This window comes from Gadus macrocephalus, chromosome 14 (assembly GCF_031168955.1).
Source record: "Gadus macrocephalus chromosome 14, ASM3116895v1".
In the NCBI taxonomy this organism is placed as follows: domain Eukaryota; kingdom Metazoa; phylum Chordata; class Actinopteri; order Gadiformes; family Gadidae; genus Gadus; species Gadus macrocephalus.
In genome coordinates this window covers 6,615,739-6,634,344 of record NC_082395.1, presented here as the reverse complement: position 1 = coordinate 6,634,344, position 18,606 = coordinate 6,615,739, and the positions used below count along the sequence as shown (strand labels likewise).

The 18,606-nt window shown below is 42.1% G+C and overlaps 2 protein-coding genes across 2 annotated transcripts in view; both read left to right on the top strand.

The window, feature by feature from the left end:
* The first annotated feature begins 133 nt into the window (after positions 1–133).
* LOC132472235 (N-lysine methyltransferase SMYD2-A-like) lies at positions 134–12,345 on the top strand. Its single transcript, XM_060071756.1, has 12 exons — positions 134–548; positions 1,462–1,525; positions 1,791–1,901; positions 2,347–2,407; positions 4,173–4,300; positions 5,058–5,125; positions 5,455–5,557; positions 5,874–5,984; positions 9,163–9,286; positions 9,499–9,673; positions 10,063–10,171; positions 11,656–12,345. The coding sequence occupies exons 1-12, from the start codon at positions 376–378 to the stop codon at positions 11,737–11,739; spliced, it is 1,311 nt and encodes a 436-aa protein (XP_059927739.1). The 5' UTR covers positions 134–375; the 3' UTR covers positions 11,740–12,345.
* Positions 12,346–16,707: 4,362 nt separating this feature from the next.
* The window catches only part of cenpf (centromere protein F), a 28,182-nt gene continuing 26,283 nt past the window's right edge, over positions 16,708–18,606 (top strand). Inside the window, exons 1-3 of the mRNA XM_060072012.1 lie at positions 16,708–16,774; positions 17,299–17,470; positions 18,454–18,579. Coding sequence (XP_059927995.1) covers positions 17,309–17,470; positions 18,454–18,579 — 288 coding nt within the window. The 5' untranslated portion in view covers positions 16,708–16,774; positions 17,299–17,308. The remainder of the gene's footprint in view (positions 16,775–17,298; positions 17,471–18,453; positions 18,580–18,606) is intronic.

Sequence of the window (18,606 nt, the reverse complement as noted above, 5' to 3'; positions counted from 1 at the left end):
ATAGGCCTACTTAATTTCCTATCCAATTCTACATTAAAGTAGAGCTACATGAATATCTTTTAATGATATTGATATTTTTTTCTGAAATCAAATTGCCCCAAAAAACAGCTGGTCTAGCTGGGCAGCCTCTGTCAGATTGGACCCAGACTATGGCCACTTTATTCTGACTTTGTCTAGAGCGCCTCCTATCCAATAAGCGGCAGTGCTGCGCCCTAGAGCAGGTCTAATCAAATGATCCCGGAAAGGAGAACGCAAAGAAGACCAAACAAGTCATTCAGTAGATAAGATCATTATAGAGCAGTCACATATAGAGCAGTCACACACAGAGCAGCGGTCTGGCAGCGATTCGTCAAGATAACGGAAGACGGAAGGATAATGAAAAACGAAGGCGTCGAGGGGACCGAGAGGTTCCTGAGTCCTGACAAGGGAAGAGGACTGCGGGCGGTCCAACACTTTGCCGTCGGGGAGCTGGTGTTCGCCTGCCCTGCGTACTCCTATGTGTTGACAGTGAATGAGAGGGCAGCACATTGTGAATACTGCTTCTCAAGGTAACGTCACTGTAAACGCCAAACCCCCTGCAGCCCATAATGGTGAAGCGTATTTGCAGATGGGTTGGCAGGCTTACCACAAGAAGTAAACAATCTGCTTCTTACTACAATGTGATCTCAGGGATGTATTGGCTAATCATCGTTGTGCAGCCAGGTTATCGGTTGAAAATTGTGTTAGAAATGTCGAGAATCTCGAGATATGAGGCAAAATTGGACAATAGTGTGCCTCGTCCTCACAACCAAAGTGCTCTGAATGTGAGACATTGTGTCATGTATTTGTTTCCAGTTGAAGGTCCTGCTGCAGAACTTACGGTCTGTTTTGCTATTTTCAAAAGCTTTAGTAAATGATCACTATTTCGTATAATGAATGCATTGCTTACTCCATATTAGGATTTATATTTTTAAATAACACGTTTATATTGTCCCTCGGCGTTTTCTCTGCCCCCTTTCCGGTGAGCAGCAAAGGTTAGGACTCTAAATATAGTTGGACACGTGCTGCTAGAGGTGGTGTAGGAGCAGGCTGGCAGAGGAGCCTGCGTTCTTCTGAGGGAGTCTTATGAGACGAAAGCTGACAGCATAAACGGCTTTACACACGTTGGCAATAAGTCAAAGATACGTGCAAATTTGCCTCCCCCACTAGTTACCACAAAAAGATAGCAAAAAAACCAAGCTGAGGGAATTAGGGCACTGTTTTTGTGCTTGCCATTGATGGGATACCATTAGTGCAGTGGTTCATTAAATCCTCTGACAAAGTTACAATGCATAAAATATTACATTATTTATGCAACATATGACAGAATAAAGAAAGCTACAGTATTGATATGACACATCACTTTGGTCTAAAGTCTAGTGCTGAATGTGCCTCCTTGTCCATGGCAAGTTAATATCAAAATGACAACAATTGTGTTTGCAGGAAAGAGGGCCTTTCCAAGTGTGGCAAATGTAAACAAGCCTTCTACTGTGATGTCGACTGTCAGGTAGGCCTTTTCATCAATGGTGGATACCTTGAAATTCCTTGTTGGATTGTTGAACGGCATCTATCTAGCAGTAATAACACAACATAAGAAACGTGTGTGTGTGTGTGTGTGTGTGTGTGTGTGTGTGTGTGTGTGTGTGTGTGTGTGTGTGTGTGTGTGTGTGTGTGTGTGTGTGTGTGTGTGTGTGTGTGTGTGTGTGTGTGTGTGTGTGTGTGTGTGTGTGTGTGTGTGTGTGTGTGTGTGCGTGCGTGTGCACACACTACAGAAGGGAGATTGGCCCATGCACAAACTGGAATGTTCAGCCATGTGTGCCTATGGGGAGAACTGGTGTCCGTCTGAAACCGTCAGACTAGTGGCCAGAATCATAATGAAACAGGTAGGAACCCAATTGTATAGGCCTTATTACGATCCATGTGGTAGAACATCATTACGGTATGGTAGGAGTACATCAGCACATGGTCATGGTTCCTACACAGAATGCTGGAGAAGGTCCATCGCTCCATCTAAAGACAAGGGCAAGTCTTGGGCTGCTGAGGAAAGTTTGCTCTGTATTTGAGAGCTGTTGATCCTTCAAGCAATGACATGATACCACACCTGGTCCTCACACTACAGTCTAATTAATACATTGCTGTATCTGGTCGGCTGAAGTCTGAGGGGCCAAATTGTGCATGACTTCACAAAGAATTACGAAAAAACTTTAATCTTCTCATTTCAATGCTGATCAGAGATGACGTTGCTGATGTTGAGGTTGATGATGATGATAATAATGTTGATGATGATGATGACCTCCTCCCTGTTTGTTCGATATATATCTATTATAGAGAGCGACAACGGAACGGACAACCTCAGAGCGACTGCTGCTGCTTACAGAGTTTGAATCCCGTAAGTAGGTGTGTGTTTCTTGCGGGTTGACTTCAGACCGATGGTTAAACGTTCACGGGAGGCGTATAGTCGTGTAGGATAGAGTTGGTTATTCGATGACCTTTTCGAATCCTTCCCATTAGTGATACTTACACTTCTTGTCCCCCTGTTGACATTTCGCCTGAGTAGTAAAGTGGCCATCTATTTATTGTCTCTAGTGCAGGCCAGGGCACTGTCTCTCCCACTCATTCACAAACAACACTTCTGCAGGCCCCTCTCCAGGTGTTTTTAGAACCATGCACCTGGCCTGCTTCATTCTGTTGGCTGGTTTTCAAATAGCCTGATAGGATAATCAGAGTGAGTGATGCCTGTGGTGCAGGGAAAGCTCAACAGAACGGCATTTTGCACATTCAGTCTTTCACAAATGGGACTATTTAGGATGCCCCCCATTTTGGCTTTACAATCTGGGAACTGCTGAAATCTTTTGGCCGCAAACAACAATCCAAATGGATACAACAGCATCCAGCGCCTTCCACTCCAACTGTTCCTGAGACACTTTTTAGATTTGTGGTTGATGCATGAATTTTTTACCGAGCCGGAGAAAGGAAGCGCATGAATCCTAAAACGAGACTGCTGGGCCCGTGATGGACAAGGGCTCCGTGTTGAAGCCACCACTGGGATTTAAACTGGTGGAAAGTAGGGCGGCTGTATGTCGCAGAGCTAGGACAAGAGTTGAATTGAGAGCGGGAAGATAAAGGCACCTCCTGTCCGTTCCTGCAGTTAGATCTCTCCTCTCCTCTCTCTCCACGTCACCACATGTAATTCCACCGGTCGTCTCTTTTTCCTGGCACCTTTTCCTCTTCTCTCTCTCTTCTTCAGCCGGTTCTTTTGCCTGAAGTGTTTGGTTGTGTGAGCCGTAGCTGGGAGCCCTGCGATCGTTAGCTTCACCCGTTTTGCCATTGAGAGTCCACACTGATGTCCTTCTGCCCACCTGTGAACAACCAGAGAGTACCGCCTCTTTGTGGAAATCTTGCTCCTGGAGGAACTTGGAGACCTATGTTACTGACCAAACACTCTATCTCAGGGATGGCTGTTGGAATATACAGTATAACTATTTTACACTTAATTTACCAAATGAATATCCCATGTAGTTCCTTTTAAAATGTAAACCCCATAGTCTCGCTCATAGCATAATCCCCCTGTTTGCCCTCCCCCATCTGCTGTCACCCGGCAATAGTTAATGTGCTGCCCAGACTGACACGGACGTGTGGTCTAAAGCAGTGTTTGTTTCCCAACACCTCGCTCACCTGTGCGTCATGAACGGCCCCTTGACTAATGTATGGGTTGAAAGGGAAATTCGATATAGCTCTGTTAATCACTGTCGCGACTGAACTCATTCATTCCATTATTCACCTTATCAGATCAGGCACATTCTTTCACATTCATTCACCCGATCAGACATGCATTCATTCACCTTCACTCACCAGATTATATCATACACATGTTCATTCAGGTACCGGTTAGTAATCAATGTCTAGTTATATATATATATATATATATATATATATATATATATATATATATCTCTTATCATATCATATCAAATGTGTGACCCTGGCATGCTAGACGCCTGAATGTCATCGAAGTGTCAAACGAAACGACTCCCGGAAATCCAACGTGCCACTCAAACAGTTCCATCTTCTGATTCCTTTTCCATCCATCTCTCATTTCTCCTTGATGGATGTTTTGGTTCTGTTGTTTATGTCTCCTCTATCCCTCCTCTCAGATCTGGATAAGTTGGACAGCGAGAAGGAGGAGCTGAATCAGTCGGACATCGCAGCCCTCCACCACTTCTACTCCAAAAACATCATAGATCTTCCTGATAACCAGGCACTCATTGAGCTCTTCGGCCAGGTAAAGCCCTGGTTAAAGCCCTGGTTAAAGCCCTGGTTAAAGCCCTGGTTAAAGCCCTGGTTAAAGCCCTGGTTAAAGCCCTGGTTAAAGCCCTGGTTAAAGCCCTGGTTAATGAAGAGAGTTCTCAATGGTAATTAAAATTTTGGCCTTTAATTTTGAATAATAACCAGGTAACAAACGCATTATATTTATCGTATAAACATATGTAAAAGAGATGACAACTGTCTTAAGATGGTGTGACTTGACATCTAGGTGGTTTAATTCATCGTTTAAATATAGAGGGAGGGAGGCTGTGTCAAAATCCTACACTGGGTACGAGACCTTTTTCAAATGTTGTTGTGTAGGTCACACAACGCCCCCCCCCCCCCCCCCTCCCTGTAGCCCTCTGCAGCTGTCCTACACACACACACACACACACACACACACACACACACACACACACACACACACACACACACACAGAGAGCCAATGGTGCTTGTCAATCTCTACTAAATGAGCTCCATTAGCTCTGATCCCAGTCCGTCAGTGGCCATGGGCGCTTAACTCAGTGCAGCTAAGCTTCCCCCGGGGGGGGGGGGGGGGTACTTTCTCTATCCACGTGGGGACCACCACACACACCAGCAGCCTGCCCGTCCTGTCCGTCAGGCAATAGTCCATGACTTTGTTAACTTCCTGCAGTACATGTTAGTGGTCAATGGGTGGACTGGTTTGGTCGTTGATCGGTTGGTGTTCCTCCTCTCCCGACCCCCTCTCCAGGTCAACTGTAACGGCTTCACCATCGAGGACGAGGAGCTCTCCCATCTCGGTTCTGCCGTGTTCCCAGAGTAAGCGCTTTGGGGTCACTGCCTGGAACGTACTATAACAAGGACTGTACGTGTATGCATAAGTGGTGATGCAAACCAAAGCAAATTTTTTTTCCATTTTGAGTGGATACGATTCTAGAAAATACATTGGGATTCTTCTTCATTCCACTGTTTGAATTTATTTTATTATTGTAAAAACAACACGTTTTGTTTTTTTCTTCTATTGGTTAAAAAGCAGGTGCTCTGCTCTATGATATTATCTTGCTCATCGTTTCCCCTGTCTGTCTGTCTGTCTGTCTGTCTGTCCCTCTGTGGTCTGTGCGGTGCTGTTGGTCGCCCCCCCACTGTAGTGTAGCACTGATGAACCACAGCTGCAGTCCAAACGTCATCGTCACCTACAAAGGCACCGTGGCCGAGGTGCGCGCCGTGCAGGACATCAACCCCGGGGACGAGGTGAGCCCCCCCCCCCACTGCGTTGGACAGGAGACACTGGGTGTCTGAAATAGAAGCTCTGTGACAGAATGTTAGCAAGGAGAGACGGAGCATTGCTTCAGATGTGAATAGAATGGATCGAACAATGTTCCAGTTGGTATTTCATGTTTGGTCACATACACATCGAGTTTCCATAAAATCAGCCTCAGCCTTGGCCAAGAAAGTTTGCTTCACTTTATAAAAAAATGAAATCGGATGAGTCAACGCGGCTTTCTTTAGCATGCCCTCCTCCTTCTGTTCCTACATCGGTCCGCCAACCCTGTGTGTGGGTTTCTAGGTCTTCAACAGCTACATAGACCTGCTCTACCCCACTGAAGACAGGAGGGAGCGCTTGATTGACTCTTACTTCTTCAACTGCCAGTGTGACGAGTGCACCTCGAAGTCAAAGGTAAGGGCTGATCTGTGTACACAAACAAACAGCAGGAGTATATAATGAACCCCCCTTTAGACCGTTTTTTGATGTTGCGAGAATCCGGTCCCAGACCGGTCCAGTGGTGGGGCTTCCGTGATTGGGTAAACGCTGGGGGTGGGGGCGTTTCATACGCGAGTAGTATGTAATGATACCCTATCTGGAGGATTCGAGGGTACTGTGTGTGTAGAGTGTGTTATAAACCGTTTAACCCACTATTGTTTGATAGTGGGCATAAGTAGTCGTGTAGTCGTGTCTTAACAGAACTGCTCCGTCACGTTGGCGACTCTCATTATATCCGGTGGGGGCTCTCCTCTGAGTGTGCCGTCCTGGAATTATTGAATGGCATAAAAATTATACAGAAAATAATTAACGTCTCTCAAATATACCATACCGATTCCCACACACTCATTTAGGGCTGGGTAAAAAATCGATTCATCAATGCACTGCAATTTATTTGTTCTCGAATCAATTTCGATTCAGAACTTTTTTGAAATTCGATTATTTCCGTAAAAAATAAGAAAATAATAAGCATACATTGTAATCTAGAAGCAAGTATGCCTAAATGTACATTCCCTTTTACATTTGTCCATGTTATGATTATGACTATTTTTTTCTACAAGTTTATTTCAGGAACAATACTATACAATGGTGCATTCCCTTTTTGCTAATTAAAGCACAATGAAATGGTAAATTCATTTTGAAATGGTTAATTCTAAATTATATTTTGGTATTTTTGTCATCTGCACGTATTATTGAATCGATATCGAAGCAATTGGATCAATATCGAATCAAGACCTAAAGAATCTAATTGAATTGAATTGTGAGGTATCTGGAAATACCCAGCCCTACACTCATTAGACATGCGTTAGTATAAGGCTAAACCACAATGTTTCATATCCATATAATGCTACCCTTATAAATGTTTTTTAAGAGGCTTCATAGAATAGTGTGGTAGCTGAAACCGCATTCAACACTTAAACTATGCATGTGGGAAGACATTGAAGACAGAAACCTTGATTATTACTCTCCCCCATTCCATGAAGACACTCAACATGTTTGTTTTTACGTTACGCTTCAATCAGATAAGCCTTGGGATGGTCCCTACCCTTGACAACAGACCACCTCAGGCCTGTCAGACATCCTGCTAGCAATTGCCTGACCTTGTGGTAGATGAACCGCGTTTAACACTTCAACTAAATAAGAGAGTTCTAGGAGTCCGGAGCATGAAAGACAAAGACTTTATTATTAGAAGTAAGAACATAGACGAGTTGCTTTGACAAAGAACTGAGGAGCTGACCTCGGGCTCCACCTTATATATCCATTTCTGTCCATCAAAATGTCATTACCCATACATCCGTTCCCAGTATGGAGCAGACACAATGGCTTTTTTTTGGCTAACTCGTTCTTATTCAGTTACCCCTAGTTTTCCTCCTAGCCCGCAACCTGTCTCCCACAGAATTTTGGAACACGTCAGCAACATGTTTAACGGCACACTCAAAACATGTCCAGCTTGCGGCTGTCCCTGGGCTGACCGCAGTTCTCATCGGTCCTTGACAGACATACCGATAGCACAACCAGAAATCATTGACCTGTCACTAAGCTCTGCCCCTAGAACGCAGATGAGCCAATGACATTCCAGCCTCAACTATACTCGGACAACTCGGTTGAAAACAACAGGGAGGAGGCATAGTATAATGATTTAATGGTGGATTTATGTCGTTTGTGTAAAAAAATAATATAAAAAATAAACGGGACAAGAAAATGTGTGTAATGTGGATCAGGGGGCAGACTTAGCGACAGGTCAATTAGGTCAGCAGACTTGCTGGAGCTACTCCACATTTAGAGGGGAGGGGCAACTTGGATGACTTGTCTTCTCAATCTTTTCTCCACAATTATTATATTCATAGTATTCATATAGCGTATTTGCTGAAGAGAAACTTCTTTTTAGGACACGTCGGCCAGCGAAATATTTGATTTAATATTAGAGCATGATCATGGAAAAAAGTACAGGCTGCAAATTTACCAAGGATACATTCAGTGAGACGATTGGTGATCAAGATTCTAGGGAAACGTTTGCATTGTGGGTAGGGAATACACAGGTAAGTGGGAGTGACCATTGTGGAGGGTTTAGGATTGGCGGGAGAGGCCAAGTTAACTGCAATACACTATGGGGAATTGGACATGTCTGCAAGTCTGCAAGCATGGTTCAAGGAATCTACATAACAAACATTCAGTCGATTGGCCTGGCCGTAGTATCAGACATAGTGGCTCCACTGGGAAGGAAAATGTGAACTTTCTTAACCTCTCTCAGTTAGAGAGAGGAAGAGATGAATCTTAAGATACAGGGAGAATGTATACAGTTCAATTTAATGTGAATAGTAATTATATAAACAAGGTTAATATAATTTGTACATGATTGTATATAATAGTTATGATTGATATTTCCACGACAGTTCCTCCCTTTTTGATCATAAGATCAACACTTATAAAAGGCCAAAGTGATTATTGGGATACAAATTAATATAGTGTGTGAACTGTAATTGTGGTTCTCTAGTGGCTCTAATCATTTTGTCCGATTTAAAGGCAGGAGTAAAGCTCCCTGAACCCATCCTAAAAAACCTATTGGCTGTAGGAAAAATAATGGGGGGAGAAACCTTGACAGTTATTCAGACATACAGTGTAGCAGAGTTGCAACTGATAAGGCATAAACATGAATATGAACAATGTCTATGATGAAACTGAGGCATGCAATGATAAGATGTGTTCTTCAGGGTGAACATTTAGTCTTTGGGCCATCTTGGTTATCAGCATTGAACCTAGTTCTGGTTGTTTTCGAATCTGAAAGAAAGAATAACAGATCGAAACAAAAAAAAAAGAATGAAGAAAGGCAGCAGAGTAACCAAGGATACATTCAGTGAGACAATGGGTGATCAAGATTCTTATAGGGAAACGTTTGCATTGTGGGTAGGAGGGGTAAATTGGGTGACTTGTCTTCTTAATCTTTTCCCCACACACGGATGCCCCTCAACTTCCGGCCTGGGACCGGACGCACTCGACCTCTAAAACGGCATTAAGGGGATTATATACTGCTCACACCCTTCAATATGCATGTTTCAAATTCCAATATTTTCTGTTCTCCTCTTTTCTCATTCAGGACAGCGCTAAGATGGAGATAAGGAAGAAGCTGAGTTCTCCGCCAGAACCAGAGGAAATACGAACCATGGTATATTACGCCAAGAATGTCATCGAGGAGTTCAGAAGAGCCAAGCACTACAAGAATATCCTCTCGTGATCTATGGCATGTCGTCCTCTGTCCCTTAGCTGATCCATCTTAATTTCTCCATTTATCTGTTATCTCTCTTCTCTGCATTCATCTGTGACCACTTTCTGGCGTTGATTCTCATACCATCTGTTTACCATCTCTTTTTTTTAATTTGTTGAAACCTATCTTTCGAAGTTTGTCATTATCGGTTCCTTGACCACTTGACACCTCCCAGTGAACTGCTTGAAATGTGCGAGCTGAGCCAGGAGAAGATGGGCTCTATATTCGCCGACACCAACGTCTACATGCTGCACATGATGTACCAGGCGATGGGCGTGTGTCTCTATATGCAAGACTGGGACGGAGCCATGAGCTATGGAGAGAAGATCGTCCAGCCCTATAGGTAGGCCCAGCTGTCAATCACAGCGACATTGAAATAGTGGCGTATAGAAGTAAGAATCTCCTTGACAATCAAGCAATTGTACCCAACCAAAACCATGAATCAGATTAAGAATCAGTTACTTTTATTACATCATTTTATTACAAGTACACAAGAGTAACATTCTCAGGCTTGTTTCCTTAACAGTCTCATAGCAGCAACAATACAAGATAAAGTGAATAAAGATAAGATAAGGAGCAGCATCAATAGATCACAAAGATAAGATGACTGAGTGCAATAGATTTTCAAAACGGCCTGTAAAGGCTCACCATTCTCACACCCGGTGGTATAATATGTCACCTTTTAAGCATTGTGTGATGCATTGTCTTCAACGTGTGCTGTTGTACCCCCAGCGTGCACTACCCCCCCTACTCTCTGAACGTGGCGTCCATGTATCTGAAGCTTGGACGGCTGTACCTGGGGCTCGAGAGAAAGACGCAAGGGATAAAGGCTCTGAAGAAGGTAACCAACCAATCCGCTCATTAAAGAAATGTGGAGACGATGTTGCTTCACCCTAATCTTGGTTGTATTTGCACCAATATGGATTATATGCTTTTATTCGTTAGCCTGAAATAAAAATGAGATCTTCGAAATGTAAATGCAACTATAGGGCTGGGTAAAAATATCTATTCATCAATGCACTGCAATTTATTTGTTCTTGATTCAATTTAGATTCACAACTTTTTTTAAATCGATTATTTCCATAAAAAAAGAAACATACTCAGTCATTGTAATCTAGAAGCGAGTATGCCTAAATGTACATGCCCTTTTACATTTGTCAATGTTATGTTTATTACTTTTATGCTGCAAGTTGACCTCAGGAACAATACTATTTTGAAATGGTTCATTCTAAATAATATTTAGGTATTTTTGGCCTCTGCACATATGAGTAGTTAATACTAGCCACTACCTGGGGAGGTTTATGAAAATGTGTGTGTGTGTGTGTGTGTGTGTGTGTGTGTGTGTGTGTGTGTGTGTGTGTGTGTGTGTGTGTGTGTGTGTGTGTGTGTGTGTGTGTGTGTGTGTGTGTGTGTGTGTGTGTGTGTGTGTGTGTGTGTGTGTGTGTGTGTGTGTGAGTGTGATTGATGTAATAAAGCGTTAAATATTATTATATGAAACCTCTTAATACATATATATATATTTATTTATATATATATGTGTATAGTGGTCATCGTATTATAGGGATGGGAATACGGTAAACAAGCCCATTATATATCAGGGTTAAAAAGTGGTGTTCACCATATGTGGGTTCCGTTTGTGGTTCACATAGAAAACATATTAGGAGTTATCATGATGCTATTAACTGATGTTTTAAGAAATGAAATTATTAAAACATCAGTTAATAGCATCATGATAACTCCTAATATGTTTTCTATGTGAACCACAAACGGAACCCACACATGGTGAACACCACTTTTTACGACAACACACGCAAAGAGAGGAAGAGACATGGCCATTAAAACGCTTCACACAACCCTAGCAGGCTCGCACTCTAGCAGACCCCATAAGGAGAGGAGAACGTAGGCCCTATATTAAATCACACAGAATAGCAATAAGTCATTAACACCCCACCACCCCCCCTCCCCCCAGCCGGAAGTTGATATTTTCATAAACCTCCCCAGGTAGTGGCTAGTCTTAACTACTCATATTATTGAATCGATATCAAAGTAATTGGATCAATATCGAATCGAATGAAGACCTTAAGAATCAAATCGAATTGAATTGTGAGGTACCTGGCTACCCAGCCCTATGCAACTATATGATTATCTGGTGGCTCATTTAATGGTATGAGCACTAATATATAATGCATACAAATTGAGAATCAATATAACGAAGTAACACCATGATGTGATCGTTTAACCAAATCTGGCTAGGACGTACCTGATGTACGTCCCTCTATGCAGGCCAGTAATTCTCTCTAAATGATCTTCTTCCTCTGGCCGAAGGCACAGGCGATCATGGAGGTAGCCCATGGGAAGGACCACCACTATGTGGCGGAGGTCAAACGTGAGATCGAGGAGCAAAACTAAAAGGAGATGCAGGAGGAGCAGTTCATGTCCACACAGAGGCGTTGGGATTATTGCCACCTCGCCTTTAAGCAAAAAGAAAAAAACACAGAATTTCAAATGCACAGCATGCGTCGTGTACCTCCTTTTTCTTTTCTTTTCTTTTCCCGGTTAAGTGATGTCCAATACAGTGTTTGTGTCCACCGGTTTATCCCCGTTTGTGTAGTTGGTCGTGTTTCTGTTTCTGTTAACGGTTTTGTCGTGTGTACATGTCAAAGTCTGGTCTAGGATGACCTGCGTCGGGCATGTCCTGTTCAGCGCGATCTTAATTTGTATATTTTTTTTTTAAAGTGGGCATGGCTTAATTTACTAAATGTTTCTAACTGTGTTTGCGTTTCTGAGGCGTTCCCTCCCCCCAGTGTTTGGTAGAATAAACCACGAGTTCCTAAGGAATGCAAAGGAAAAACGTGACGACTTTATGAAGTTGTTTTTGATTTTGGTTTGTTTTGTTTGAAGAAAAGAAATATGACACATATTGAGTCAGTTTAATGACTCGCCAACTCATCCAACTAATCTGAAACCATTGTGCCATCTAAAAAGATCATCAATAAATTGAATCAGTTTGTATTACATTTTTTTTATTGATTGTGTAACAACCCATGCAAAGCAGATGTTTTGGAGAGACGTAGCAGCCACAGCAGCAAGCATTTAAGCTCCAAAAAAGAAACCATGTTTGACTTAACTGTATTATTATTATTATTATGTTACTTACATCTCCATATCTCCCTGCACCAATGCTTTACCTGTGTCGTGGTTTAGTATAACTATTCAAGACCTCTCAGTTCTGCCTATGATTCTGGCTTTATAGATGTTGAACTGACTTAAAACTGTGAAGCAATCCCAAATGACCTTGTAGCAGCATGCAAAGAGGTCATAAGGATGAAATACACAAGTGTTGTGTTCTGCTTGTCGTTTGCGTTCCTCTTTTTGGGTACCTACATCAAATAAGGATGAGTGACAGAAAGCGTCCTTTAGTGAATGCTGTTACATCTACATTTAATGTGATATCTGATATTGCTATCATATTTGACATCCGGTGTTGATGTTGGCCACATCACCACATAAAATGGACTGTTTTAGAGTTAAGCTTATACTTAAGTCTATATCCGACTTTATTTGCATGTTACCTGCATGGTAAGCTTAGCAATCGCAGGCTTCAATGCTCCTGATCTGGGAGCATTTTGTTATTGGTCAGACCTATCATCCTGAAATAAGTTTCACCTCCCAATGTTTTTAGGTCTGGTCATGTTCACGCGGGAAATAATGGGGTCAAGACGAGTCCATGTGGGAAAACATGGCGGTACATAATAAATGTGAATTCTGATTCATCAATCAGAAGTTAAGGACACTTGGACTATTGGTGAATCAGAAGTACCATTCACCTCTAGTGATTGTTATATTCTGAAATATTGCAGTTACTAGTACAGCAGTGATGTAATGTCTAATCTAATGTTCTCCTTTGCAGTTCAACATCAGCTTATTTGAAAAATTTCTCAGCGCATGTTCCAGGACATTTAGCTTGTCATATATTAAAGATGGATAGCACAGTTTAATGTCACAATAAATCGAATTATATACTAAGAGGCATGCACCTTTTTGTTTGAATAGAACAAGCCTTAATGGTAGATTGGAGGTAAAAGTTTGGAAACATTAATGAAAGAACATCAACTTTCTATGTGGTTTTTCAGTAGATTGGTGGATGATGTGGATTCAATATCAGCATATTGGCCCAGGCACCAAACAATAATTCTTTATTGTTCCAATGTTTTTAAATACGATTTAAAAGTGGGTTCAACAACGTCGCAATGCCCTGTTTACACATTGTCCTCAACAGGAGATCCAGGGTAACCCATAAACCGATTTAATTGTTAATCATATGATTGACTGGATTCACCTCATTGGTACAGCATGACAAGTTAGGGGACTTAATAGACAACTGCAAAGATCCATATACGATGTGTTGTCTGTGCTCTTATACAGTACTAGAACATTCAGCGTACGTGGTCACCTGCATAGATGAAGGAATACACAATCACCTCGAAGGTGCCTATAGCATTCCAAGCTACATCAAAATCCTATCCTATAATCCAATAACCACAAAGCCTAATAGATGAGGGTTGATTGACCTTATAGATAAGAAGTGAAGACAATTCCCCAGATTTGCAGTACGCACTGTCTTGTTTTTTACTATTTATATTGTGAGCTGTTAGCATGACAGTTACCAGGCATGCATTTTAATGCAGGGGGAATGCACAAATAAATATCTGAGCCTCAAATTGTATCCCTACATTGTCTGGACCCTTAATAAATGATTCATGACATTGATCATTTTCTTATTTATTTTGTCTTGCTGTTATACTGTATAATGCAAACTCATGTCTATAATTTCTCATAGTGAGTGAGTGAGTGAGTAATGTATTTATTAAGCACCTTTAATAAAAAGGTAAATGGTTGGGGGGTTCTATCGGTATGCTAATTATTACCCCCGACCCCCACCCACCTGAGCGACCGGACCCTATCCAATAGACACGGGGCTTCCCTTATCTGCATCAGTGGTAGGGGATTCACCCCAACCCGTCCTCCGCGGGCTCATTTGCCACTTACCCTTGAAAATGAGCAAACTTAATACACCTACAAATTAATTGATGAAATTAATAGAATAGATGTTAATAGTTTCATAATAACTAGTCGTCTATGTGAACTATCGCCCTTATCTTCCCCCGTTTCCCTCTGGACCGTTGGTGAACCCCCATTTACCACATGATATATCCCGTAGCCTATATGTGTCGCTATACGGAAAATGATGGTGTTTTTTCATCTCAAAATAAAGCACTCGCCATGAGATAGACGTAGCCTACTAAGAGGATTCGTAGAATAACATATTAGTGACACTGAATGTATCCTTGGTTACTTTGCGGCCTTTCTTCATTATTATTATTTTTTTATAAGTGTTGATCTTATGATCAAAAAGGGAGGAACTGTCGTGGAAATATCAATCATAACTATAATATACAATCATGTACAAATTATATTAACCTTGTTATATAATTACTATTCACATTAAAATGAACTGTATACATTCTCCCTGTATCTTAAGATTCATCCCTTCCTCTCTCTAACTGAGAGAGGTTAAGATGTTCACACTTTCCTTCCCAGTGGAGCCACTATGTCTGATACTACGGCCAGGTCAATGGACTGACTTTTTGTTATGTAGATTCCTTGAACCATGCTTGCAGACTTGCAGACATGTCCAATTCCCGATAGTGTATTGCAGTTAACTTGGCCTCTCCCGCCAATCCTAAACTCTCCACTATGGTGGAGAGTGAATATCCATTTACATGTGTATTCCCTACCCACAATGCAAACGTTTCCCTATAAGAATCTTGATCACCAATCGTCTCACTGAATGTATCCTGGGTCAATTTGCTGCCTGTACTTTTCCATGATCATGCTCTAATATTCAATCAAATATTTCGCTGGCCGACGTGTCCTAAAAATAAGTTTCTCTTCAGCAAATACGCTATATGAATACTATGAATATAATAATTGTGGAGAAAAGATTGAGAAGACAAGTCATCCAAGTTGCCCCTCCCCTGTGTGGCCTGGAGTAGCTCCAGCAAGTCTGCTGACCTAATTGACCTGTCTCTAATAAGTCTGCCCTCTGATCCACATTACACACTTTTTCTTGTCACGTTTATTTTTTTAAATATTGTTTTACACAAACGACATAAAATATGTAAACGGCCCTTTTAACACTTTAAACGTTCACAACATCCAACCATTAACACCTCAGCTAGGCCGGCCCCCCCACATCCCTTTTTTTATGGGGCCCACTCTTCCTAGCTCTCATCCTGGCCCCACCAGACTAGGCACTGATTAACCCTATCTGCTAACCCCCCCCCCCCACACACACACACACACACACACACACACACACACACACACACACACACACACACACACACACACACACACACACACACACACACACACACACACACACACACACACACACACACTAAAACATTCCATTGAACAAGCAGCAAAAACTCTGCACTGTGGCTAGAATTCCACTTCCGGCCCGCCCTCCCGAAACTCTCCCAAACCGGATGCAGCTCCCTTGTGAAATCCACCTAACAGGGATCCTGGATCACCTCCCCCCACACACACGCACACTGACGCAGACATTCCTCTGCCCCAGTGGGCCAGAATACCCCCTCCGGCCCCCTCCCCTCACACACCCTCTCCCCAAACCGGATGTAAGCACGCTCTGAAAAGGCCCAAACGGGGATACTGGATTAAGTACTCGTACAGTTTCAGGTTTATGCCTAGATGCATTTGCGGCTTTCCCAAGGAGGCCCACACAAGGCTACACACAGATGCACAATCCAGAGATTAGGTATTCACAGAATATCTGTGGATACTTTGGTTGGAATTTTGCCCACATCAATCGTTTCCTGTGTAAACTGAGTTGGTATTGTGGTAAAATCTGATAAACCGCATTTCACACTTTAAATAAGAGAGTTTGAGGAGTCTGCAGCATGAAAGACAAGTGTCCTTTTTGGTATTCCACGTCCATAAATGCAGTAAATGGATTCACAATTAAATTATTTTCACCTCACTTCATCACTTGCTTGATGATTTATTATAAGCTTCTTCCACCTACTTATTTTAGTTAAATGACTCTAGGCAGTAACATTGAGGGCATGTAGACAGTGTACTTCTCCATTCAAAAATTTTTATAATTACGCAGTCGGTTACAGGGAGGAACCTTAGGGGAGGAGCCATTCGATCCTACCATGGGGGAAACAAACCTGCATTAATAGGTCCATGAAAAAAACCGAGGCGTACAATACCAACCAATCAGAGCTATTGCCTCATTGACGTCAGCAGAGCTAGCCAATACCAGCGAGGCTGTTTGAATTACCACATTTAGGTGGAGTTTGAAATGTTGACTCGTTAAATTGTGTCCTGTATTGACGCGGCGGCCTGCTGAAAAGTAAGTGCTTACTCCATTTCACGAATAGCAAAGAGCAAAACAATGTTATGGTGTTAGAAATGTGCTTGATAATCGCTTTTATGTGTATATATTTTAAAAGCCATGCACATACCACTATCTGTTTATAATGTTCGGTCAAAGAAAACGTTATTTACATCGAAAAGTCGATATTTACTTGATGTTCAGTGAGCCCTGACGGTAAACGGACTGCATTTTTATAAAGCGTTTTGTTGTAACCAGTGGCCACCGAAAGCGCTTTACAATATTCTCATTTTTATCAACCTATTATTAATCTAATTCGTAAGCCGACTAGCCTTCGAAATTCTCCTTCGGGATGTCGAATACGCAATGCAATTCGCCGCCCGATCGATTTTATATGCTGACTACTAGTGCCTTGCTCTGATACAAATTGACTAGGAGGACAAGCCAACCCGCCCTACCTCCTGAGCTACATGCCTTCCTATGACTGAATGAAATGTTCTGCACTGGATCCTCCGATTAAAAAGTTTCCATGAATTGGCCAGGTTGTGCGACATGAGCTGGGCAGTAGAGGAGTGGAAGGATGGCCTTCCAGCGAAAGCCCTGCAGAAGATCCTGGAGATAGAGGGCCAGCTAGACAAACTGAAGAAGGAGAGGACTCAAAAACAGTTTCAGCTGGACTCACTGGAAGCTGCCCTGCAAAAACAGAAGCAAAAGGTTGGTGTTTGAGGAGCCCCTCATTGTGAATGTCCAGCATGGCAACCATAACGTTCAGGTGTCGTCGTCGTCGTCCCCCCAGCACTGTATGGTAAGGCGGCCGCCTTAACAACAATAGGGCCCCGCCATGACAACCAATGCAATTTTTTATAATAATATATATTTTTTTATAATCTTTTTAAATCTTTTTTTTTTTTAAATTATGCATTAACAAAGTAGGCCTACAAAACTCCCGTAGGGAACGCTGGGGTTGACAAGTTACCAGACTACTTTCAAAGTGATACCAAAGACGTCATAAGAGGAAAAAAGTATTTTGTTTTCCTTGACAGAGACTTAGCAACGGTGATTTATCAAATATAATTCACCGGCAGAAGTTGTGAAGAGCCCATGCGAGTGAACGGAGCGTTCCACGGCATTGATAAGTCCTGTGTACAATAATTAAGCAATAACACATGAGAGGGGGCAATGTTGCTGATATAGAGCGACAACATTGCGACCTCGAGTGTGATATTGCTTTTATACAACAGTTCTGCTAGAAAAATGTACTGTTAACAATAATAATTGACAATAGATTGTGATTTGTTTCTTTGCTTAATCATATAAACAAATGAAATTGCTTCTGAGTGATGTTGGATGCTCATATCAGCGCTCCTGCAGAAATCATGGAATGTTTGTCCAATCAAATTACTCGCTCAGAACCACTGTCGTTCGAACTGAAACCCGAACTTAGAGGTTGTATCAGCGATTCTAGTGTTGCTCCGATATCGTACAAAAAACAAATGGTACGACGACTCAAAACCAAAATAAATAGTATTCCAACCAATGTGGGGTTTTAAACACATGTCAAATGTATGTTTTTCACTCATTCTAAATTCACTTATTTTTATTATTTTCACAAGCTCCCTAATCACAAGAGTCTTATCAGAGAGTTGTAGTTTGTTGTACCAGGGAAAAGCCTCATATCCGTCTTCCTTTCTCTACAGGTGGACAGTGAGCGAAGCGATGCGTCTCATCTTAAAAGGGAGAACCAGACGCTGCTGGAGTCATGTGACTCTTTGGAGAAGTCCCGCCAGAAAGTTGTCCATGACCTGGGGATCAAGGAGCAGCAGGTTGGCCATCACCAAAACATCTATAAG

Coding starts and splice junctions, on each gene's coding strand:
- LOC132472235 (XM_060071756.1), top strand. CDS start 376: ATGAAAAACGAAGGCGTCGAGGGGACCGAGAGGTTCCTGAGTCCTGAC. Junction 5,558..5,873: donor ACATCAACCCCGGGGACGAG/GTGAGCCCCCCC, acceptor GTGGGTTTCTAG/GTCTTCAACAGCTACATAGA. Junction 9,287..9,498: donor AAGAGCCAAGCACTACAAGA/ATATCCTCTCGT, acceptor ACCACTTGACAC/CTCCCAGTGAACTGCTTGAA.